Source organism: Pezoporus occidentalis, unplaced genomic scaffold (assembly GCF_034315485.1).
Source record: "Pezoporus occidentalis ecotype Australia unplaced genomic scaffold, CSIRO_AGI_Poc_V1 ctg3, whole genome shotgun sequence".
Lineage (NCBI taxonomy): Eukaryota > Metazoa > Chordata > Aves > Psittaciformes > Psittacidae > Pezoporus > Pezoporus occidentalis.
The window spans coordinates 10459494-10484054 of record NW_026914940.1 but is presented as its reverse complement, the minus strand read 5'-3'; the positions used below and the strand labels follow the sequence as shown (position 1 = coordinate 10484054).

The 24561-nt window shown below is 43.7% G+C and overlaps 1 protein-coding gene and 1 long non-coding RNA gene across 19 annotated transcripts in view; both read right to left on the bottom strand.

Moving 5' to 3' along the window:
* The window catches only part of MTSS1 (MTSS I-BAR domain containing 1), a 126407-nt gene extending 102084 nt beyond the window's left edge, over nt 1-24323 (bottom strand). For 6 of the 18 annotated variants that reach the window (XM_062627039.1, XM_062627032.1, XM_062627042.1 and 3 more), the window contains exons 1-4: nt 24000-24320; nt 23756-23883; nt 7510-7571; nt 4805-4878 (exon numbers count right to left, since the gene is read on the bottom strand). In XM_062627039.1, the coding sequence (XP_062483023.1) occupies nt 4805-4878; nt 7510-7571; nt 23756-23827 (208 nt within the window). In that variant the 5' untranslated portion in view covers nt 23828-23883; nt 24000-24320. Of the gene's footprint in view, nt 1-4804; nt 4879-7509; nt 7572-23755; nt 23884-23999 lie in introns of all 18 variants that reach the window. The other 12 variants (XM_062627029.1, XM_062627030.1, XM_062627041.1 and 9 more) reach the window with 4 other exon arrangements.
* Nucleotides 22-4795, bottom strand: LOC134167898 (uncharacterized). The gene is made up of 2 exons (XR_009966325.1): nt 562-4795; nt 22-479 (listed from the first exon to the last, which is right to left on the bottom strand). It is a non-coding gene; the product is annotated as an uncharacterized LOC134167898 (long non-coding RNA).
* Nucleotides 24324-24561: the final 238 nt, after the last annotated feature.

Here is a 24561-nt window from a genome sequence, read left to right as displayed (position 1 = left end):
CACAGATCTGCAGCAAAGGTACTATTTTAAGCAGCTTTATTAAACACAAAGAGCAGTCACTGAACACTGCAGTACAAGAGCTACCCCAGGCAGACACAGATATTAATCAGATTTAATTTTGTAAGTAAAAGTGTTAAACCATATTTACATTTCTGCACACTGATAAAGTTTAATGGGGCCTGAAAGAAGTACAGACACTTCAGTGCAGCACTTCTAGGCTCATCTATCCTGCTCCTCAAAAGGGTAACATTAAAATGGCTATGCTGGCTTTTTGCTACCCTATCACTGCTACATGGCAGGCAGGCTCAGGCCGAGTTTTGCTTTCGGGTCTGTTTTCAGGTCCCTCTGTAGCTGGTTGACCATCAAACAGCTCTTTCCTGCCCAACCTCAGACCCCTTCTTCCCACCTAGCACCCTCAACTGGTATTTCCTGCAACTCCTGTAAGTGGCTCTGCAGTACCTTAAAGTCCTCTCAGAGATCTGTAAAATGAAAGGTAGAAAACGTAAATAGACCAACCAGCAATCAGAGACATCAAAATTACCAAAGGCAGGGAAAACATACCTTTAGTAGCGCTTGCCAAGTTGAAACAAGGCGACTTCAAACAGCATTTCAATATGTGGAATTCAACTTGCCAGAGAAAGCTCCGTGATACATTGAAATGTATCTTGAAGTGATTTAACTAAGCTGCTAATACCAAAACACACCTATGTATATGTAAAATCCTTCCATATGAAGGAAAAAACAAAAAACCCACAAGCCTGGGTATCACCTGCCTCATTAACCACCTCACTTTGAAGATCAATTTTAAGCTTCAGGGTAAATCAAAGCTCTTAGATCACCTTTCTCTAAGTTTTAATTTACACCTGTAAGATGCAGGTAGGCAATACAGGGGCAGGTTTTTTTCCAGAAGCCACTGATGGTGTATTAAGCAGATGTAGAAGAAGCATGCATGTCTTCACATTAATCTTCATCATTACACAAGCAGAATAGTTACTCTTCTCACCTACTTGTTTCAAGTTCCTGAATTCTAGCACTTATCTACAAAGGACATTCAAATGCAGTGGAGGCAGAAGAATATTAGCATACAAAAAGCAAAGCAATTTACATATGTCCTTTTACATACTGTTCAAACCCAACTTATAACATGCTTATATGTGATATATATTTCTATTTGGGATGCACAGTTCTTGTTTTCATAAGCAAATGAATTTTTAATGCACAGAATACTAGGTAAAGAGCTATCAAATGACTTAAATCTCTTTCATGCTTCAGTTAGAATTGATGAGGATAAAAACATTCAAAATTTCAGGTATTCAAAGACTTAAACCATATGAGGAAAATCTGAACTAAACCTCACAAACACATATCTCCCCTACAGGAAACTTCACTGGAGTTTAAAGGTATCCTGAAGTATCTAATTTAATATTTTGTGAGTATTCTCTTTAATAATCGTAGTGAGAAATAACATCAGATTCCACTGAAGACTATGGGGTCCTGCCAGGCTGTATGCCAAACAGACATAGCTTGAATAATACAAACTGCTAGATAGATGTATGTATCTTGTTAGAGCTCAAAAGTCAAAACATCTGAAGGAATTTTGTTTGTAAAGATCTCTGGTACCAGCAGAAACCAGCGCACACTGCTATACAGCTAGCAATATTAGAAGTTCACCAACATAACTTGACAGCCCTCCATTCAAATGATGCTTTTCAGGTGAGCAGACACACAGAAATAAAACCTTTTGGAGACAGATGCATCAGAACTTCACACACGCACCCCCTGCCACCATGTTTCTCCTTGTCAGGCTGAAATCAAAAAGCACTGAACTGAGGGAACTGAGCTCAGGGAGAAAGAGAGATTTAACTGTGGGTTGATACACATCTAAATGGAGAGACAATAAAGCAAAAGCTGAAATGAGCTGGCCATGAAATTAGTGTATTGAGTCACCACAAAACTCCAGGTACTTCACATTTAGAGCTTTTGCCACTTCAAAAGCTACAACATGAAGAAAATGCAGCAAAGTGCAAGTCATCAAATTCAATCAAATGCAAGTCATCAAAAACAAAGGCTTTACCATTGGCAGAGCTCAAGTTATGTCTTCTACCTGAGCTCCAAATGGGAATTTGGTCATAAACATCAGTACCATTTCAGAACTAGAAGGAAGTGAATGTCAAAAAGAAAGATGCACCAAAGGGAAAAGCCACTGTTTAGGAACAGCAGTAATGGCACAGGAGGCAGAGCAAGACATCAGCTGGAACAAGGACTGGAGTTGATGAAAATAAGCTCTCAAACTTGAACACATAGTGCCTGCGAAGGTAATGATCTCTTCTTGTGTGTGTGTGTGTGGACATGTATATCCATGTAAACACTTTTTCTTCTTTCAAAGCTAATGCTGATGCGAACAGATTAAAGAGTAGCCAGAAAGTGCTTCTGCTGACTGATAAAACACTGTCATCAGCTAGATCAGCGAGTCTTAAAATAACAATTCACTTTCTGGAAAACTATAAGCAATTACAAATAAAATGTAGCATCCAGCTTCTCCACACTCCAGCCATCCTATAGGGAACTAACACCGTCCCTCCGGAACAGGCATCTGCTTCAGCACTTTTATACACAGTTCCCAGAAGAAGCTTTTGGCTCATACAACGATAAATCGTCCTTTACAATTTAAAACACACTAACCCTCCCTGCCTTTGTCATGGAAGGTACTAAAAAAGTCTTGTATACCCCCAGAGGTTGAACATGAACTACTGAATTTGGTTAGTCTCTTCACTGAGAACCCTCTAAACAGTGAGAAGTGCAGCCAAGCATTTGACAATCCAATCCATGGTTTTATAAACTGGGTAAGTAACAGGCCAAGTTTAATAAATAATTGTTCCAAGTTAAGTAACTCCTCAAAGGAAGTACTGGAAGCCCATTAAAATCCCCACATCAGAGAAGAGCAACACTAGATTTGTTTGTGTTTTGTTTTCTGAATATAGCTGTTTATACAAACAGCAAAAAAGTTTATATGAAATTGTGCCCTAGAAACTCATGGGGAGTTTTGCCATCATCTTCCATGGGGTCAGTCCTTTATCCCTGTCCACAGCAAGCTAGGAGGACTTGTCTTTGTTAAAGGACCGCTGTGCAACCTCAGAGATGCTCCAAGGCAATAGACTACTTAGATGTAAATATCCAAATGGGCACAAGTGGAAGTTGGGAGGCAGAGCAGAACCACCAACTAGCTTGGAGTTTTGATTCTTTGCCTAGAACATCACTTCCTAAAAATAAAACCAAAATTCCCTTCTATTCTTTCAGCCAGGGAAGGCAGAAAGACGGAACAGAAGAGCTATACAAATTTGGCAGGCTTGGCTTTACAGAGCTGCTTTTGTAAAGGATGTGTTCGAAGAGATAAGAGACAAGACACGATGCCTGTTGGACTCGGTCCAAATAACACAGCAGAAAGTGCAAAATACCCTTCAAAAACCCGCACAAGTCATTTTTGTTTGAGAGTAGGAGAGTTTTAGTTGTTCTGGTATCTGAATGCAAGTTCTATAAGCCTGCCAGCACAGCCAGAAGACAAGTCTCAAGGATTTTCATAGGGTTTACTTTGTTTTCCCTTTGGGGATGGGAGAAGAAATAGAAGACAGCATGCTCGAAGGAAAGACACGTAAGAAACCCAAGCCGAGTTCTGCCTTGGGTCTCATCCTTAGCTTATTCCACTTTCTGGAGGGTTTATTATTTTATGTGAGTAGCCTACCCATAATATACAGAAGGTATGCGTATAATTAGGAAATTCTTAACAAAATGGAAATATTAGCTTTACAAAGAAATAAAACCTAAAACTCTTCCTTCTTGTCATTCTATGGCTAGATACTTGCTGCAGCAGCTGCTGCTACTCCCACCAGCCAGAAATGGAGGGAAACAGAAATCTGGCTGAGCTTGCATGCTGCTAATGGAAATGCACACTCTTCATATTAGCAATATTACTGCCTTACTCTCAAGTCAAGCAACAAGGACACTTTAGGACTTCAAAAAAATGTTACAAAACCTCTAAGATTAGAGGTGCCCAAAAGCCGCTCACTCAGCATTGATATATGCACTTTGGATTTACTCTTCAGTAACAGAGCCCAGAGATGCAATGACCATGGGGAATGCCCTATTGCGGCAGGGACATCTGCACGCAATGCCTTGGTCATTGCTCATCCAACATCAGAGAGAAGTAGCCTTTTGTTCCCTTCCAACTCAGCAGCCTGGAAAGATTGCCAGCTGCACTCTTTTGGCCTCCATACTCACCAACGAGCTTAGACTGTTACCCAGAGAAGCCCACAGCCCAGGAAAATTGATCTTGATCGGTAACGTCAGACTTAAGAGGAGGGATGAGCAAAGGCTTTCCTCAAAGATGGAAGCACAGGCTACTGTCATCATTATCTGCAGACCCCAAAGGCCACACCATCAGCTGTCTTCAGCAACCCCACACTTATCTATACCAGATGAATATCAAGCCTTTTACATTCACGTAAGGTACAGAAGCATCATTTCAGAAAATCTTGCTTTCAAAAATATTATTCATCAACACAGAATTCAAATGGTAATTAAGAAGTGTTCACATGATTAATGACACATTTAAATTACAGGTTTCCAGCATTTTTTTTCAGTAAAGACTACTTCCTTTTTCACGTGCTGCTTTTCCAAAGTGCAAGTCCATCTAACAGATGTCTCTCAGATCTGCTTGTCAATGTAGCAAGTTAGACTTTTTTTATGACAACAAATGGTATAAACCACACAGCATTCTGTTAAACTCAATATTGACACATCTGCTTACCACGTGTATTAGTAGCCATGTCAGCCACTTTCTGAAAGGCATCCAAAAAGGCCGCAGCTGCTACTACTGTAGTCCTGAAATGCATACAGATAACAAAACATTAGCAGTGTCTCATTGCTGCCTATTTAATTATTGCCAAAAACATTTAAGCTTATAAAGAATACCACTGTGAACTTGCAGAGGCCACAAAAAAATATCCTCTTTTATAGCTGAATTTAGCCTTTTTCCTCCTTCACTTCTTAATCCCTTCCTCGCTTTGTGTTAGCACTATGGACTTGGAGGCAGCCACGCTAATTCTGTACTTCGAATGGCATAGGACAGGTGCTGTTTCAAAAGAGCACATCCCCCTTCTAGCTGATTTCCTCTGATGAACTAATATTAAGCAGTCAAACATGAAAAACAAATATAACGTGCATTATACTGCAGCCATTAGTGTACAAATTACAGCCACTGCTATTTTCCACGGAGCATGTGTATTTTAAGAATAAGCATTCAGGACTTTCCTTTTGTCTAGGATGCTGGCCAAATACTTTCCTGAATTTCTCATCTGAGCAGCATGAAATAGAAATAGCAACTTTTTGGAAATCAGACTTTCCATTTGGAAATGGAAAAGAGGGAAAAGAACAAAGATCTCCACTTCAGGGGTAAAAGAACACCAAACACCACCACAAACAAACAAAACCCCTTTCCAATCCAGTGCTCCTCCAAGCAGGAGGAGCCTCCTCTCTTCCCAGGAAGTACACCAACTAGTACATCCACTAGTCCCATCTCCCTCCAGGTTAGGAAACCAAATTCAGACCGCACACAGAATCTGTTCAAGTGGACAGCAAACGTGAGGCACAGTTTTCCAAACACGTTTGTTCTACATAAGCAGGCCCTAGAGCCCTGAACACCTCAGGTCAGTACCAGATTTCTGATGGTTTAGAATATGCCTGACCCAGTTTAAAGAAAAGTAGGCCAGGGCTCTACAGGTAAAGTGCAACTCTGCCCTCTCCACAGTTGCACATCTTTTCTAACAGTAACTGATTTCCTCTCCTGACAGCATCAGTCAGCCTCTCCAAGCAAAATCCTGAAGGAGGACCATCAACCTCACTTTGTTTCAAAGAGCTCCTTGCTGCCCTCAAAAAACCCCAGGAGAGCTGCAGGAAGTCTGATCCTCAGCCAGGAAGACCACAGGACTGCTTAATTAGGTCAGATTTTATTCAAGCCTCACTCCAAGTATGCTCAAGATACAGACGACATAACTGGCAACGTAGTAAATGGCCTAGTGACAGCACAAAAGATTTGAACACAAAAAAACACAGGCTTGAGAGGACCAACCGAATGCATAAGGTCTCTCCACATGCCCAAGAGATTAAAGGGAGGGCAAAACCACCCCCAACAGCTAGCCAGAAATATTGAGCCTTGGAACCAGATAACCTTTCCTGGCATTTTGCTTAACAGTGTTTGTGTTCATCTTCCAAACTTGTGGGTCATGCTGTTATTTGTGTACCACATTGTTAATTATTAATTCTATTGCTAATAACAAAGTTCCATTTCACCAGTAACAAGATCCAGGAAGACCTGGCTCCAGCTCAGATGACATCTGCGCTGCTTTATCAGAGCACACAAAAGTGAAACGGAGGCAAAAGGCTAACATTTGCTAGAAATGAACAGCATATCCTCAAAGAGGCTTTCAGGCTGCCTGGTTGCACGTTCCTGTAGCTAGAAAAAGCACTACATTGATTGAATGCAACACCACAGGACTGGGAAATAAACAAAACTATCCCTCATGCCTTCCCAGAAGGCCTGTGTTTAAAGAGCACCCAGGGTTAGGAAAGTTCTCCATTTCTCTTCTTTCTCTACTTCCTCTGCTTCTTCCACAATGTGACATGACTGCTGGAAAAAACACACACTCAAGTGTGGTATTTGAGGCATGGTGTGGCAGAACAGCACATTCCAGCTGTTTAGGGCAAATAAGCCTAAATTCCAGCTTCTTCAGGAATGGCTCACAACACTGAGCCACAAAGCAGATTGCCAAGAACTGGTTGTACCTGCTACTACTGCTGCGAAAAACAACAATGATGCTCTGGAGAGCACAGCAGAGACTGTGGCTTCAGGGAGAGTTGTGAAGAAATGGAGCTTGGATTTGTATCAGCAAAGACAAATCTTACAAGTGAATGAATTCTAGAGATAGAATTGGTCTGAATGTGCTACTTCTGGCACTTAAGTAATGCACAATGCCATTTGCAAAGTATACCCCAATAACCTAAGTTTTAATAATCACCGATAAGTGATCCAGTACAGGAAGTCCCTTCATCTTTAAGGCAGAAAAAGCGCTGTTAAGGGTTAAGACACTTAACATTTTGAGCCCTCTTCTAATATACTGCATTCTACGGTAATAAAAAGGACAACATAAGGCTACCTCCAAATGTGTGTTTGCTAAACAACAACAAACTGTTGTTCCAATTTCCCCAAAGAAGCCATGAAATTTAACTTATTTTATGTTTATTACGTACAGCCTGTGGTAGACAATGTATTTTCCTAAATACATGAAAACAGCAGTAGTAGTATGTGAAAAATTACATGCATGGGTGTTGACTCTGAAATATGCAGTTTTACTAGGACATGCTTAGCAAATTATCCTGGCAGAAGCTGCATTTAATCTTACTGTTTGTACATAGAAGGAACTGTGGGGGATCTCGACTGTGTAACACAAAACTTACCGAAGCTGAGACTGCAGTTTCCCAGCTTTATTTATAAAATCTTCCCACACTGGGTAACTTCCCTGCAAGAAAAACAAAATACAATAATGAATACTTAATTTGAGCATTCTGGTTTTGATACTCCAGAACAAATGAAACTGGAAGTAAAGCAATAACCAAGACTTTAGTAACTCCTAATCCATTAACACCAAAATAGGTTTTCCCACCAAGTTCTCTCTCACATCCTTAGACACCAGTCCCTAGCAGATGGGATGTCAACTGGTTCTGAACCCAGATGAAACAGTAGGTCCTCTGAGGGAGTTTTATAGATTTTTCCTATTAGAAACTGGGTAAGAAGTGGGATTTCAACTGAAGCAGAGAAAAGAAACACTCGGGATGGATACAGCAAACCAAGGCTATTAGAAATGGGGTACTAGGATGCCACAACAACATGTACAGAGAAGCTCCCAAAACCAAAGGCAGGATCCCTTTGTAGAGAAGAGTTGTTCTCTACAACTGCATTATTTGTGTCATTACCAGGTTCCCATCCTCTTTCTAAAAAAAGTAAATAAAGTTATTTTAAAAGCCTTTACAATAAAGGGTTTGAGCTGACCAGAGACCACCTCAAACACTGGCCCAAGGTAACTCAGCATTTGGGCACAGAAAATGCACAGTGGTTGTAAGGCAAACTTTCCCAACAGGCACCCTGTAACTGCAAAACCTACTTCCAAAATAGTCTTGAACAACCTTGGAGTGGACTTCAGAACTGCAGCTGATAAAGCAGTGGGGCACTGAGTGCATGCAGGGTTTTTAAGAAGATTTAGTTCTTCTTGACTTCCATGTTTCCCGTAAACATTTTCCCCATTTTTAAAAATGGTGTTAAAAGCCCAGGTTTTTTATTTAGAATAGGGACACCAAGTGTTCCTGCAAGTTCTGATCCTTGTTTTCCAAAGTTAAAAAAAGAAGGGGTGAAAGAAAGATTTTTAAGGTGAAAAAGAAGAAAAAAAATCACCCTTTTTAGTCCAAAAGAAGGTAACTGCTCTGCAGAGCAAGTGTAAATTTTCTGTTAACAGCAAAAACTGTGGTAGAAAAAAACCCTCAAAACTTCCCTTTGATTGGAGTCTAGAGACTAAAATAAAATATCCCTGCTTCCTTTAATAAAGGTATAAGACTTGCTGTTACCAGAGCAACTACACAATAAAACCCAGTTAAGGCAAATCCTCAAGGCTAACATTACCCCAGCTCTGACTGGAAGAGGTTGCAAGCAAATGCAGTTGCTTGTGTAAAACTCAATCTCCCCCCTATAAGCTGGTCTGCTTTTCGTAAGTAAAACAAAATGCACTGCCCGCACTGCCATGAGAGGCGGTCTGGGGCAAAGAGAGACCCTATCCCAAAAGCTGACAGCTATATTCCAGCTCTGGAAAGCTGGAATATATCCACTGTGAAGCCTACTGGAACTCCATATATTTTTCAGGCTTGCAGGCTTTTTCTTAAAAGACAAGCAAAAATGAATAAAACCAATAAAGCCCCAATGTAAAACAGGTGTTCATAAAACCTCTATACCTACACATGACAAAGCCAGTGGGAAATACAGAAGGGGAAAGAGAAAACAGCAGTTACCTGGGCAGTGAGACCTACAGTATAAAGTGCACTGTGCTAGGCAAAAACTGACAGACATTGGGGGGAGGGAGGGGGAGGCTGAAAATGAAAGAAACATACCAATTATTTCAAAGAGAAAAAAAAAAATGCGATTTCTTTAAACCTATTAGTCTTACTGAAATCCCCTACTCTGAACCCGGTCTCCCAGTGTTTGCCTGCATGCCACGTATGCATTATGCATGCATATGCCAGGAGCCCTGAAAGCCCTGACAATTAACAGCAGGGCCTACGGCTTTACTGGATTCTCGAGCAAAACAAGCCGGCAAGTGGAGGATACCAAAGCAGCCCGATTATGTTTCCATCTTGATGGTGTATTATCCAGCTAAACATGCCTCGTGGCATGCAGGAGACTGACACCAGCCTTGCGTTTAGCTGCTTCACGGGGAAGCTTAAGACACTCCTATCAAAACACAGCTCAGGAAGAAAACACCTTTTTGTGTGTGTGGCCACAAAGCAAGCAATATTGTAACAGTCACCAAGCATTTCCACAACCATTTATTCTTTGTCTTTAAAAGTGGTGTTCTCTTCAAGCCAAGCCTACTTAAATAAGCTGTGACAGTGCACCTCATTAGTCTGCTAGATTTGTTGGGTTGAAATCAATGCAATCTCTTCACCTGGGCACTCCTACATTGGCCGAAAGCACCTCATCTTATTTTGAGCAATAGAGAAATGCAACATTTTGGTTTCAATGTCACTGAATTAATAAATTGGGAAGTAGGTATTCTTGGGGGGGGGGGGGGGGGGAGGAGGGGAATGAAGGTGGTAGGGGTGTTTTGTTTCTGAGGGGCTTTTTCACTTGTTAAAGGAAGCCTTTCAGCAGTTTTGCAGCAGTAATATGAACTCCTGCAACATCTGCTCAGCCCATGGGGTCTTCATCTGTTTTCTGCACTCTGAATTCTCTGTAATAAACTCGGATGAAAATTAGGAAGATTTTGTGTTATCTGTGTTCCAGTAGAACTTGCTTTCACTTTTCCCCACTGAAGCCATGTCCTCAAGCTCACCTCTCTCTTGGTAACACACAGCTTAAGTCTTGACATAAATTCTGTCTTTCAGCTCTTCCAAAAAATCTCCCATCACCAAATCCCCGCTGAAACCAAAACCCCCTCGATTCCCACCTACAGCAGAAGTAGGCACAACAGCCACCACTTCACAAGACCTAGGAACTGGGGTTTTATCCCATCTCAAGCACCTAGGAAGCAAGGAAGCAATTTACAGTCATGGCTCTGGGGACAAACCAAGGAGATGACACAGGAATCAAGCTAGAGCTGTAAATACTGCAAGGCTCCAGCACTCTATGGAGCAGCTCCTTTTCCAAGGCTTCTTCACATGCCACCTTGAGCATAGCAACCACCACTCCATGCCTCACCTCCGTGTCTGCAATAATAGCTCCTGCTTTGTCAAAGCAGCCGTCAGGAGAAGTACTAACGGCAGTGGAAAGCGCACACTAAAGAGCCATCAAACTTCCTCCCTAACTCAACATCTATTACTTTCTCAATTTAAGCACAAAGAAACAGCAGGTGGAGTTGGGCGTCTTTGTCCAAGCAGCGCTTTTGTGACAAAAAGCCACTTTCAAAGAGTAATAACACAGTATTTTTAAATCCCATCCTTCCCAGAGCTTCCTCTGCTCCTTCTGCAATTTCCGATTCCAAGCAGCTGATAAAGCAAATCAATTTTTCCCTTTTTAAATGTCAGGGCTACTCAGGCCCTGGTGTTATCTGTGAAAGCAGGAGGCCTCTGCTGCCTCCGCCACTGCTTGGAGAGGAGCTGCTACAGGAATCTGGGTCACAAATCCTCCTTTCAGCTCCTCATGGGTTAGAACAGAAATTGGTTATGGTGAGGGTTTGTTTAAATAGGTTCTTGAAATGGTTTAATCCGAGGACTATTTTGTGCCCAATTATTTCTTCACCATCGGATGAAGCAATTTGACATGTCTTCCATTAAATGAGTGTTTCACCATTCCATACAGCTCTCCTCAGCACCATGTCCCCTCAAGCTGCTCTGTGGGGCCCACCTGCCCATCAAGACACATCACCTGTAAGCCATAACATGCCATCATCCTACCTTATTGCTTAATTAATCAGTTTACAGGTGATTAATCACCTGATCCCAGGGCCCAGCTCCAGCTAACTTACACTGAACACAGGGCAAGGAACCACCCTTCCGCCTCAGGGCGGAGAAACGAGATGGCGCCTCATGCCTGTCACCAATGCAGCCAGTGCACAATTAAGGACATGAAACAGCTTTCCCTCAGCGACAGGCACCACCACAACGGTTTCGAGCAGCACCATGCTCAGCTGGTGAATGCCAGACACCAACACCCAGCCAGGCAGCGTCCTCCATAGCCACAGCTCCTGGGGATGGGTTGTCCCTGCCTGCCACTGGGGACCATCTTCATGCAAGGGAATCCCATCCAACATCCGGACCCATGGGCATGGGCAGATGCTTTCATTTCTGTCCATCTTCCTCATCATTCAAATCTATTTTAATTAGCAAGAAATTTCATCTTCTCACACTGAGTCTGGTTTGCTCATGACAGGGGCGTGGAACTAGATGACCTTACTGTCCTTTCCAACCCTAACTGTTCTATGACTCTGTGAAACTGGTAAGCAATTTCCTCATCTTTGTCTCAACCCATGAGCTTTCACATCCTATTTTCTCCACATCCCATTGAGGAGGAGGAAGAGAGAGCAGCTGCCTGAGGTTAGCCCACCACACCAGGCAGTATCAGGCAATGATCCCTGACAGGCAGCTCTGGAAGAAGATGAACTTACTTCTCTTTGTTTATCTTGTGAACCAGCACAGCCACCCCACACAAACACAACTCTACAAGAGATTTATTGAAGTTTGGGTTTCCCTTTCAGGCCAGCAATCCTGCAGTAGCAGTAAGAAGAGACCCAGATGAGAAACTCAATGATTTCTCAATAAAGGAAGGGTAGACTTGCAGCAAAGAATTGTATTTACTGAAATCTGTTATTGATTACATCTAACAGCAAGAATAGGAACCCAGATTGTTGTATTTATTTAAGATTACAACTTGAGAATCTGCAGCCTTGACAGTTTAAACTCTTCTGTCATTCCTTCTGCTAGGAAGTTACGATTCTTCCTTTTACATTAAGAGAAAAGGCACTTACTTTCTTTAATAATTTATTTCCGTGCACCCCAACTCCCACAGACAAGACACATCACAACTTCTAAAGAACACTGTCAAGAGTTTTTAAGTGCTTTCATTTATCAGAAAGGTTTTTCAGCCCTATTATCAGCTCTTGCTGGGACTTCAAGTCCAAAGGCAGCAGTTTGTTCCCATCAACATCCCATCTAAACTTCCAGGGCAGAGGGAAGGAGACAGAGCTGCTCTACAGTGAGGCAAATTCAGAATCTACTTTTGGCTGTTCTAGCTAAAGAAGCTGGAGAGAAAGGGCTCAGACGGGCAGTGCCCTAGTTTTATCTCACCGGCTATCAAAGCAAGAGCTGAATGCCTTCCAGAAGAGTACTGAACATCAGCCACCTGCAGACTCCAATAAAATGGAATAAAGCCTACACAGGCTACAGCAGTTAGGACTCCTTCAGCTCAGTGTAGTCCTTCAGCTATGCCAGCTAAAAAGCTGAATCCCAAACACACATCACTTACCAAGCTCCATGCCCACACATCAAAGCACCACATCTATCTTTGGGGAAAAAAAATGTAACTGCTCTTGTATGTGTCCTCCAACCCCTCCAAAGTTAAATATACTGAAAATAAAGTATTTCTTAATATAGTTTTCTCAGATCTCAGAATCAGAAGGATTATTACATCTCATTTCTGTGGCATTCAGTACATTGCCTCCAAGCAGCGAGGAGACTTCATTGTTCTAGACAAAGTCACAGATGCTACACAAAAAGAATGGCCTGGATAAGCAAGTATGGTTTGCACATAGAGAGTATCACTTCTCCAGGGGGCTTTCAACAGGCAAAACACAGGAAAAAGTGGAGGGAAAGGGACAGGAAAACAATGACAGCCTGAAAAAAAAATAGTTCCAGCCACAGATGTCTCAACATATGAAAGATGCAGTGGCTGACAGTTTCCCTTCCCGGCTAACATCTGGCACTGGAAGTTCTTCCTCTTTTCTAAAGAAATCAGTAGTCAACTGGGTGCAGCCACAGCCACTGCAAGGGTTACAAAGCACTACCAAACACTAATGTGTTCCTTTGTGCAATCTACACATTTAGCCAAGTCCATGACTCATGAATAGAGTTGTCTAGTCCTTTAATAAGCCACAAAAGCTCCTGCAACACACAGGTGAGCAGAGAACATACATCATCTCACCCAAAGTTCATAACTGCTCTTCTCCATCAAAAAAAATCTTCTTGTTGGCTTTGCCTCTCTCTAGGTTGAAAAATAAACAATTCAAGAGCATGTCTCCTGAAGCTCTTTCAGCTGTATCTGTTTCCCACTCATTCACCAGTCTTTCAACAGACTGAAACAAGCTTTGCTGGTAAGAGAGTCTTCACTCTTTCTGAAGACTTAGAAACACGTATTACATGACTTCTCTAGTTTCATTTACCTCATTTCAAATATACAGAGCCACAGAATGGCTTGGGTTGGAAGGGATCTTTAAAGATCACCTAATCCGACCCTTCTGCCACAGGCAGGGACACCTTCCACTAGATCAGGTTGTTCTAAGCCCTGTTCAAACTGAACATGAACATTTCCAGAGCATCCACAACTTCTTCACAACCTGTTTCACTACCTCACCACCCTCATTCCATAAAAAAAAAACTCTTATGTCCAACTAAATCTACCCTCTATACCTACCCTCTATTTCTTAAATTCATAACCAAACCTGAACCAGCAATGCCTCAATACTGACTTCAAAAGCATCCTATAGACTGATGTTGTCTATCAGCTGTTTCCTAGTGATAGAGGACAAAAAACTATTAGTTTTACTTGCAGCAGAGAAATTTCAGGTTGGAGAATCCATCCAACTGTGAGGCCAGTTTACAGCCAATTCTGAAAGGCCAGGAGCTTCCTTTCACTGGAGCTATTTATGGAAGAGCAACATATTTATACAGGGGTCTTCTAGGAAAGCACAATAATACCACAAAGCAAGAAAAGGGATTACCTGACTGCAAAGTCCCTTTGGTCTTTCTAAGCTAGAGGGCTAGAGGTACAGCCATGCACAGGGGAAGTTTAAGTTTAGCTCCAGCAGCAAAAGGTACTCTCAACTCATGCAGAACATGTGCTGGGCCAGGAATTAAGTCATCAATAGGAAAAGATAGGAACTTCACAGGATTTCACAGCAAGAGCTGTGGAGGAGGAGACAGGCACAAACTCAGGGGCTGAGATATTATAATCACACAGTGAAAGTAAAAGCATGTCAAAGATCAGATTAAGATGTCATTTAAGCTGTAACTACCCTTCAGGAAAGCAAGCAGGGGTAATTAAAATCAAAGCCTTGTAGCCATACATCTATTTCCATTATTTCTGCAATGACAGGGTTAGGAACAAGTTTCCCTTAGTATAAATAGGCATGCCAAGGTCTGCTTTCACAAAGGGATACATTATCACAACACTGCAAACTATGCAACAAAACACTACTGAAGACATCTCAGAGGCTATTAAAATAACTGTGAACTAGATAGCTCTTCTTTGCATCACAGAACCACTTGTTTAGTATTTCCAAAACTGTTTGGGTTTCAGTCTAAACAGAGCACTGGGACATGGAGAAAAACAGATAGTAGCATTCTATCTTGAGAAAGTCAAGGCTAAAATCCCATCAGGATTCAGAAAAGGGTAATCAACACTGCTAGGGGGTGTGGAAATTACCACAAGTTATTTCTACGTTCCCAGACCACCTGAAGACCTCTAAAGAATGCCCAGTACCCCAAGCACTGAAATGCAGTACTTGGTAAACCTCGCTAACCATTTAAAGGCAGGAAGAACCCAAGTCTGGTACCATTCTGTTGTTAGAGCTCTAGAGTCTCTAATTTCTATTATAATAAAGCCTGCACTGCACTAGCCCGTTTTTAAACATCCCCAATGGACAATTACCAGTCACTCCATGACTGTGACTTCAATTTGTAGTACAGCAAGGACCTGTGAAAACTCATCCCCCGTGGTTGCTGCATGCCATCCAAGCTCACAACCCAACTTGTGGGGCTCCCTGATACATCAATAGGGACCACTTCAAATCTGTATTGTCCACAGCCCAGTTTCATAGTTTGCAAGATGAAGAAACTCTGCTTCAAAGCAGCCACTTCATGATTTAAATCCAAGATTGGGTAATTAGCAAACAAAAGCTATACTGTGAGAAAATACATCATACATAAACATACAGTCTCTCACTCTGTAAACATAGGAAGTTATTCACAGGATGAAGGGGGGTGGAGGCAAACAACTAGCCACAGCTTCTAGAGACCTTTTATCCCAAGCTACATTAAAAAAGCTGGACATTAAGTAGTCTTCCAGTGGAAGCATTAAGTTCCACATTCTCCCCTGCAGGTCTAAACAAGTTTGCAAGCCTGAATAGCAAATTTCTCCTCAGAGACTCATCAATACCGCCTTTCATGCACTCAATCATTAAGTGGCCACCGTGCATACTCTGCAGCTATTTGCTAAACCCACAATATTTCAGCTGGATCAAAACGAAGATAATTAAAACATCAGGAGGCAGTCATTCAAGTTAATGCCTACACAGGACAGCCTCGAGCTAACAGCCCTGGTGCTGCTAATGCCAGCAACACCACTGGGGTCTCATCACTTCTTCCCAAGCAAGGAGAAGCCCTCATTTCTGGGTGTTCACTCAACACAACCTGCAGCACACAAGGAGTCGAAACAATCTTGAAGACTCAGTTAAGTGGCAGTGCCTGTTGCCAAAGTGCTGATACGCATCTGAGCTGACCACAGAAGAACATCAGTGTGCAAAAGGCAGAAGCAGGTACCAATGTTTTTAGCGCTTTGTGAAGTTTGGCTCTCACCAGACAGTGAAGTGCAACTGCACTTGTCACAGCCTCCTTTCTCTCATTTGAACTCATGAGAAACAATCACTTTCAGGCTTCAATTTAAACACTTGATTTGCCCATGGACAATTTTGTTAGGAGGCACCTCATCACAAATAAAGCTTTATTAACAAAAAAATATCCCAAATTAGGCCACTACCCTAAAGGCTTCAAAGAAACTGCAAAGCACAGATGTCACTTAAGTGCAAAATAAAATAAAATCTCATGCTTGGGTGAGAAGTATGGTGGCAATTTATATGAAAGATAAAAATAGGCACAAATCTGAACCTTTCTGGATCACAAACCAAATGTCTCTAGTTACTCACTCATCACTGGCACTACACATACTAACACAAGTGCTTTCCTACAAGCGTTCCCAAAAACATCCAAGGTGATTTGTTAAATGATGATTACACTCCAGCTAGTATCCTAGAATAAAAGTGAACTACACAATGCTTATGGTTGATGACCAGAAGAGTGAAAAGCTCACATACTGCCTTACAAAGACAAAGCCAAATTTTTCATGATTGACCAGCCAACGGTTAAGATGTTCCAGTCACACTTCACCACTAAAACCGAGATGTCCTGTAATTTCAGTTACAGAAGAGGAGTTCAAGACACTTGTGTTGAGAGTTGATCAGTCATTTGTAGATGTCACCTCTTCTGCCTGCAAACGCTGAGTTATCACAAGGGAGGAACAGCAATACATCTTAAGCAGTAACAACAAAGTGGTGATGTGTGGATAGACACATGTATTCTACTGGGAGCTGGGAAAACATCCCCTCATTTATTCCGTGCTCTAGATGTACTCAATTCCTTCTTGTCCTAGGGGAAAGAAGTCACTGAACCTGCAGGCATAGCTTGCCTTTCTGTAAAATGGAGCCATTCTTTGCAGCTAAGTCACACACAAAGCACTTGAAGATGAAAGCTGCTATGGTCTTAACCACAAAGCTACCAGACTTTTTGTCTCCAATCCTTCAAAACATCTCAGCATTCAAGCTATCTCACAGCCCAGCAGGAAGAAGTCAATCAACGTCCTTCAGGTCAGCACAGATGCCAGTGAACAGAACACTGCTTGCACCTTACAGTATCAAGGTAGACTTAATTATGAAACCAAAAACACTTGAAGAGGGAGATGTATGCCCATACCCAGCCTAAAGAGGCTACTCTACCCTAAAGAGTACCCTCTTTAGAGTACTAACTCAAACCTCCCTGTACATGCTCTGGAGCAGACCAAAACCACCCTTTTTAGATGCAGTTCCTATTCTGCTCTCTGCCATATACAGCTTCCTGCTTATCTTCAAGACCACATTGTCTCCAAGTAGACTATGAACCTTGAAAATGATTTTCAAAAGCTTGAAAACTCACAGGCTGTTGAGCAGAAGATGCTATTTGCAGATTCACAGATTCCATCGACTGCTATAACTTCTGTACTTTGAAAAGAAAAAAACGTGGCAAAAAAAAGAAAATTGGACATTTTTAGGTATTCTGTACCAAAGATTTTCGTCCAGCTTGTGCACACTCAGAACTGAGGAAGGAAGCAGCAAACTCTCCCAGATATCACCCTCTGTTAGGTATTAACCAGTGCCCAGCCTGTAATTACACAGACTTCTTGTCCTCCAACATTTGGTCAGTCAGTTGTGTTTCATGCAGCACTGCACAACTCCTTCCACACTTACAACCTCACAAATCCCATTATGCAGCTCCTGGCATCCTGCTGGATCCAAAAGGAGTACTCTTAGAAGACATGAGAAATCCCTGCGCTGTGTATGCTGCAGCGTAAGCCAGCCTCGTACGCACACAGCGAGTGCTCAGTTACATAAATTGTTAACACTCACATAAGAGTATCTGGATCAAGAATGTGTCCCTAAAAGAATAACTTACTTGTGAGTAAGTATGCTCTCATCTATCCCTGTTGCTTGAACCCCACTATTTACGCAGCGACTCCCTTCCTGCACCATCATTACCTGCACACCAATCCGTCCCCCTCAGAGATGTTTACACGAAGATACTGCAGCTGCTTAGAAAAGGCAAGGAATTTCACTGTACACAAACCAACCATTGGGTCAAGCAGGTTGTTGGGAGGGTGCAGGGGCAGGAAATCAGTGCAGGCAGCTAAGCTCAAAATGCCTCGGTGGTATAGTCTTTAAGGAAATTGAAAGAAATGGGAAGAAAAGCTGCAGAGAGGGGAAATGAGTTCATTTCACGCTTTTTGGGGAAGGGGAAGGAATGGCTATTTGCTAGGTTTGGAACAGATCAGTTGCCCTAGAGACTGTCACGCAAGGGACATACCAATGCAACACAGTATGCATGGGAAACGAAGGACAGAGATGCCCTTTCTTCTCCAAGATTGTACCTGTCTGTTGTACATGAAACATTTGTTTTCCCTTACAGTACTTAGCATCTTTAACAGCTGAATTGAAACTAGACCTTAAAAATCATTGAACTGAACATTCCTAACCTCCGCAGAGATCCCAAGCTTCAAATAAAGCACAGCTGCAGAAGAGCTGTCACATTACAGCATGTCAGGGTAAAACTAATTTGCCCAGATTCTCTGATATATGTGGGCTGTCCCTTGGATTAACATGGACGCAGAAGACCTGCAGCTGCACTTGCTGTAGTAACTGTCTCACCATTTCTATTTGTTCCATCAAATATTTCTTCCATTCAGTTTATATTATTTGTGTGAACAGCAAAAGGCCATCCCCTCCTCAGCAGATCAGGCCTCCTAAACAAATGTCTCTTAATCCTTGATGGGGCTACCCCCCCAGCTCCGTCTTCAACAAAAAACAAGATTAAAATGCTGCCTCTCACCCGGCACTTCTCCTAACAGGAGATAAGAGGCTGCAATAACATAAATACTTCTCATGCCCATGTGTTCATGGCCTTCTCCTCTAAGAGTTTTTTATGGCCGAAAGCATCACCACCTCATCCAAGTCACAGCAGCAGCCATGCAGTGAAGGGAAGGGTTCACCTCCTTTACAGCATTAGAGGTTACTTCCAAAACCAAAGGTTGACATTATTGAGTTTTTGCTGAATAAGGCACACATACTTGAAATAAAAGAATTTATAACATTTTACTCCTTTGGGAACCTTGTTGTTATTCACCAACATGACTTTCGTAGATTCCCTCATGTCTCTCACATGTGGGAGATGAGTGAGACTAATTGGTAATCCACACCAGGCCCATAAAAATGTAGTAAATCCTCCCACTTGGTATAAATGAAGTCACAGAAAACCTGTGTTCATCCAACTGCTCATTACTCATCTTCCCACCACACCCACCCCATAGGTGTCATGTGCCATACACATACAACAAGCCCCTGCTCTGCCAAAACACGTGCTGCAGAAGAGGTGTGAGAAATAAAGAACATGCAAAAAGCAAAAGAACCAGGCTCACGCAAGCGATGAACTACAAACACTGCCAATTTCAATGTTTTCAGAGGTGTCCCCCTGTTTTCCTTTCTCCTCCAAGACAGCAGAGAACAGTGTGATTTAAAGGAAGGTAAAAATCAAGGCTCAGAAGGAAAGCCAGCATTAAAAAGGATCTGCTCTGCGTGAGAAGACAAGATCTTTTGAAACCCATCTACAACAGGGCCTCCCCAAAATTATCTGCACCAATTTGATTTGCACTACAAGAAACATTGAAATTAGCAGCACATTGCAGCATCTCATTTCCCAATTGCCAGAAATGAGTTACAAACCATTCAGATCAAATACTCCCTTCCCACAGGGAGCCACAGAACGAATGCCACGTTCAAAGAGAGCCGCACGACGTTTGCATGCGGCACACAAAACTGCTGCTCCATGGGGACATGCACATTTTATTTTGCTTTTCGTGAACTCTGATTGCTTTGAAAAAGATCTTTCGTAACAGTATAACAAACTCTAAGTGCCACAGGCTCCGTGATGCACCATAGGAAACACCAGGGCTGTGACAATGAATCTAAACTTAGGATGGGATGGGCAGACTTTTTCCCACCTTTATAATTCTTTAATCTGATCCTGAAATCTCAAAGCACAGAAGCCCAATTATAGAGCACAAGGGCCAAGTACAATTCCCATTGTGGTCTTTCCATAAACAACCCTGTCACCATATACACCACCCATTACTCAACAAATGTGACCCTTGTTTTGCATGAAAGACATGAAATTCCCTTCTCAGGCAACTGAAGTTCCAGAAGTACATTAAGTGTGGTATAAATGGGACGGCTATTAACCGTTCTTATATTTAACTCAATTACCACAGAATGGATAAGGTTGGAAAGGACCTTAAGATCACCTAGTTCCAACCCCCCTGCCATAGGCAAGGATGCCTCATGCTAGTCCATGTTGCCCAAAACCGTGTCCATCCTGGCCTTGAACCCTGCCCTGGGCAACCCATTTCAGTGCCTCACCACCCTCACAGCAAAGAATTTCCTCCTTATAAGTGACCCAAACTTCCCCTGTTTAAGTTTAAACCCATTACCCCTTGTCCTGCTGCTACAGTCCCTGACGAAGAGTCCCTCTCTGGCATCCTTGTAGACCCCCTTCAGATACAGGAAGGCTGCTATGAGGTCTCTATGCAGCCTTCTTTTCTCCAGGCTGAACAGATCCAACTTTCTTCATACAGGAGGTGCTTGAGCCCCCTTATCATCTTTGTGGCCTCCTCTGGACTTGCTCCACCAGCTCCATGTCCTTCTTATGTTGAGGACATCAGAACTGCACACAGTACATCATTTCTCCAAATCACTTCAGGCTTTACAGCAAATTATTTTGGAGCTTGTTTTGTTGAGTATTAACCACAAAGCTATTTTTGGTGGAGGATGAAGAGAAATTTGGGGTTTCTGGAGAAAATATTAAAGCCAGTTCAAGAGACCTCAGACAGCAAGAGATAATCTTGCCATCAAAAAATGTGATGTGTTAAGTCACACTGGCATAAATTGCCCTCATTAAGTTTCAAAGTTAACACAGTCCAGAGACAAATTGAAACAACCACATTGCTCAGAATTATAATTCCAGTTTCTGTAACCTTGTAAAGATGAAGGAGAGCTCAAAATTAACACCTGAGCTAGTTCTGTGTTATTGTGAACAAAGAGAAAAATCATTCCACACAGACTGGATCTTCATCACCTTGGCTGCAGCACCCATCTGCTTCCACTGGCAAGACTTCAGAGTCATTTTAATACTCCGCTGATTAACCCTGCCATCTTTACAACCAGGTTTAAGGTGGAGCAATCTGTATGATAAAAAGATCCTGCAAATTATTTAGTTAAGGAAAAAAAAAAGGCAGATGCTGCAGCAAATCCCTCAGCACTGCAAGGCATGTGGGGACTTGATCACAGCGGTGATGAGAAATAGGCACAGATAGTGCACTTGGTATGTGTGGGCAGACCCCTACGCAACATCTCCAAGAGCCTGCCAGGAGCCTGCCCACGCAGACCCAGCTACATGAAACAGCACTTCAAATGCTAATTTTCACTTTACTACTAAAGGTATCATTAGTGGAAAGGTTCTAGTTAGCTATCAAAAATAGCTATTCTTTCTTAGAAGTTGACACAATCCTTTGTGCAGCAGTCACAAAGGATCCTAGAGCACCTCAGTGGCAGCATGGCCTTAGCTGCATCAAACTGAGCTACAGGTAAGAATTATTTCTTTTGCTCATGCTAAATAACAAGCAGATTTTTGTAAACCTTAACAACTACCACGCTGCTAAATATCTGCTGTGACTGCTTGCAAACCTGCCCCCTCAGTAACTGCCAGTCCACAGAACAGGTTCCACTACTATGGAGCATTCAGAGAAAAAATATTCACACCTGTGCCCATCTCCATAAGCTCACAACAGCCTGTGTCTGATGAGCAGCACTCCCATGCAAGTAACCATGTGTAAAGGAAATAAATAAATAAATCCACACAGCAAAGGCCTGTTTGCTTAAAAGCAAGATAAACCAAATGCATCACTTATGGAAAGAAGCAGAGAATAAACATACTTGGTGTCCCTCTGTGCCGAAGCCCAAAACCACACTTTATCTGGAACAGAACATCTCCTGCATGCTCCCTGCACAGCCCACTAAAACAACTTCAGGATTTGTGTTCGTTTCCTGCTTTTTTGGAGGGTGGGTTGTTGTTTTATTTTAAAATGTCGTCATTATCAAAAATACAAGGGACTAAGAGCCTGAGGAACACCACTGCCAGGACTGCAGCATTGTCTTGACAGATACACACATACACACTCCCCCTCCTCTCCACAATCTGCCTGCTCTTGACAAGCCATGCTTTTAATTAAATGTATCCTAAGATGTGCTGAGAGGAAACTGCATATGAACACTTGCCAGAAATTAACTTCTAGTGCAAACAGCTTCTCTACACTCCCCCCCCCCCCCCCCCCCAAAAAAAAAAAGATACACTAGAAGCCATTCACCTCTGCCAGGCTTCCTCCTAGAGCAGATCCCATCCTCCTCCTCCACCACTACTTGGCACCAATTTCTCCTGCAGCCTTCCCTGCTCCTAAGCCCTGGACCCTTTAAAACACCCACAGAAATCCCGTATCCCTGGCTGGGAGAAGCACAACACACATGGGCACTGCCTTTACATTACGCGGTCCCCCCATTATTTCACACATCCCCCAACATCTGCCAACAACTGCATCCTTCCCAGCCGGCCCTGGGAGGAATACAAGCTGCCCTTGTCCAGGGAACACTGCAGTATTCTGCAGTACGGCCACGCCAGAGGCAGGGCGCCCTGAGCCCTTCGGCTCGGCGGAGGAATGACTGGCACAACACAGCAAGGCTTTTGCGCTATTTATTTCCACGAGCGAAGGGCGGGAGGCACCCACTCACCCAAAGAAAACCCTGCACAAGTGCCCTTGGCTGCCAAGGGTAGACGGGGAGCACCACTTCCAGAGAGACTCTTTGGCAGAAGGGGTCAGTGGTGCCCGAGATTTTCGGTGCCTGGTAAAGAGAAGAGACCTGGCAACTTGAGACCTTTGCATTCATGCACAGAAAGCAGCAAATACCACCCCCATGAGCATACACAGCATGAAAATAATACCACATAACCGACTGAGCAGCAATTTTAATCCAGGCACGCATCAACTTTTGAGCATCTCCAGGCTGAGATTTACGTTCTTTCCACCGTGCCCATCAGGACAGACATCCATCCGTTCATCGCCCCTTCCAGCCCCACCCCACGGCTGACATGTACCATGCCCATCTCCTCCACACCACGCTCCCACCGCACTGCATTGATCCTGCTAGCAGTCCCACAGCCCAAAATAAAACACCGAAAGGGATTTAATAAAAGGAGACAGGTTTGGAAAACGCTGACCCTGGCGCAAGATAACAGCTTGCACGTTTGATCAGAGGAGAGGGAATACGGGGAAGGAGGGAGGGAGAGGTGGTGTCCTGCAAGCAACTCGAAAGCCCCAAACCATGGGGTTGAGGTATATACCAGGGGTCCCTTTACCCAGGGTACCTTCACCGGCAAGGGACACGCACCCAGCTTTGGGGCAGGGTCGCTGGCAGAAGCAGTCCAGGGACGGGTGGGGGGTCACGCTGCCCCCCAATGCTCCTGCATCGCATGGGGCAAAGTTTCATCGGGTCGGGAGAGGTTTCCTCTCACCTGCCCCCCCCTTCCCCAGAGCCTTGTCTCTTACCTTCATGTCGCTTATGATGGTCTGGAAGAGCCCTCCGAGAGCACTACATTCCTTCTCTATCACAGCCTCCATTTTCCTCGCTCGAGCACACTGGAGGAGGCACAAACTGCTGCAATTTCACTACCGAGCTGAAGAAAAATGAGACACCCCGGTCTCCACCTCACGTAAAAATGAAACAGAAAAGAGGGGAGGGGGCAAACAAGCCGACGGAGGCAATAAGGGAAAAAAAAAACACCCAACGCACCTGAACCCCTGCCTGCTACACTCTGAAAGCTGAGAGAATGGGGGGAAAACCAAACCCCCGTGCTGCCGCCGGCGGTCCCTACACACACCTCCCCGCCCGGGCACTCGGGGCCGAGCGGCCACTGTCCTCCCTCGCACGGGCAGCCGCGAAACCCATCTCTGCCCGGAACGGCCTGAGCCCCGGCGGCGGCGGGCTCCGGCACGGCAACGCGCTCAGCTCAGCTCAGCGCAGCGGCAGCCCGCAGCCCGCCAGCTCCGCGGCAGATGCGCACGCACACCCGAGAAACTACAGAGGAAACCCTGTATCCCTGTATACACGGATGTGTCTAGATAAAAAAAGAGGTGCGACCGCGCGTCCAGCCGGTGCCCGGGACGCAGCACAGCGGCTCCCTGCCCGCCTCAACCGACCCCACTGCCGCTGCCTCCGCTACACCCACCCGCCCTCCACAGGAAAGCCCCGGCCCGCCAGGGCACCGCCCGCCCCGCCCCGCCCCGCCCCGCGCGTCACCAACGAGGCCGCTGATTGGCCCCGAGCGGCCGATGGGCGCCGGGTTCGCGCCCCG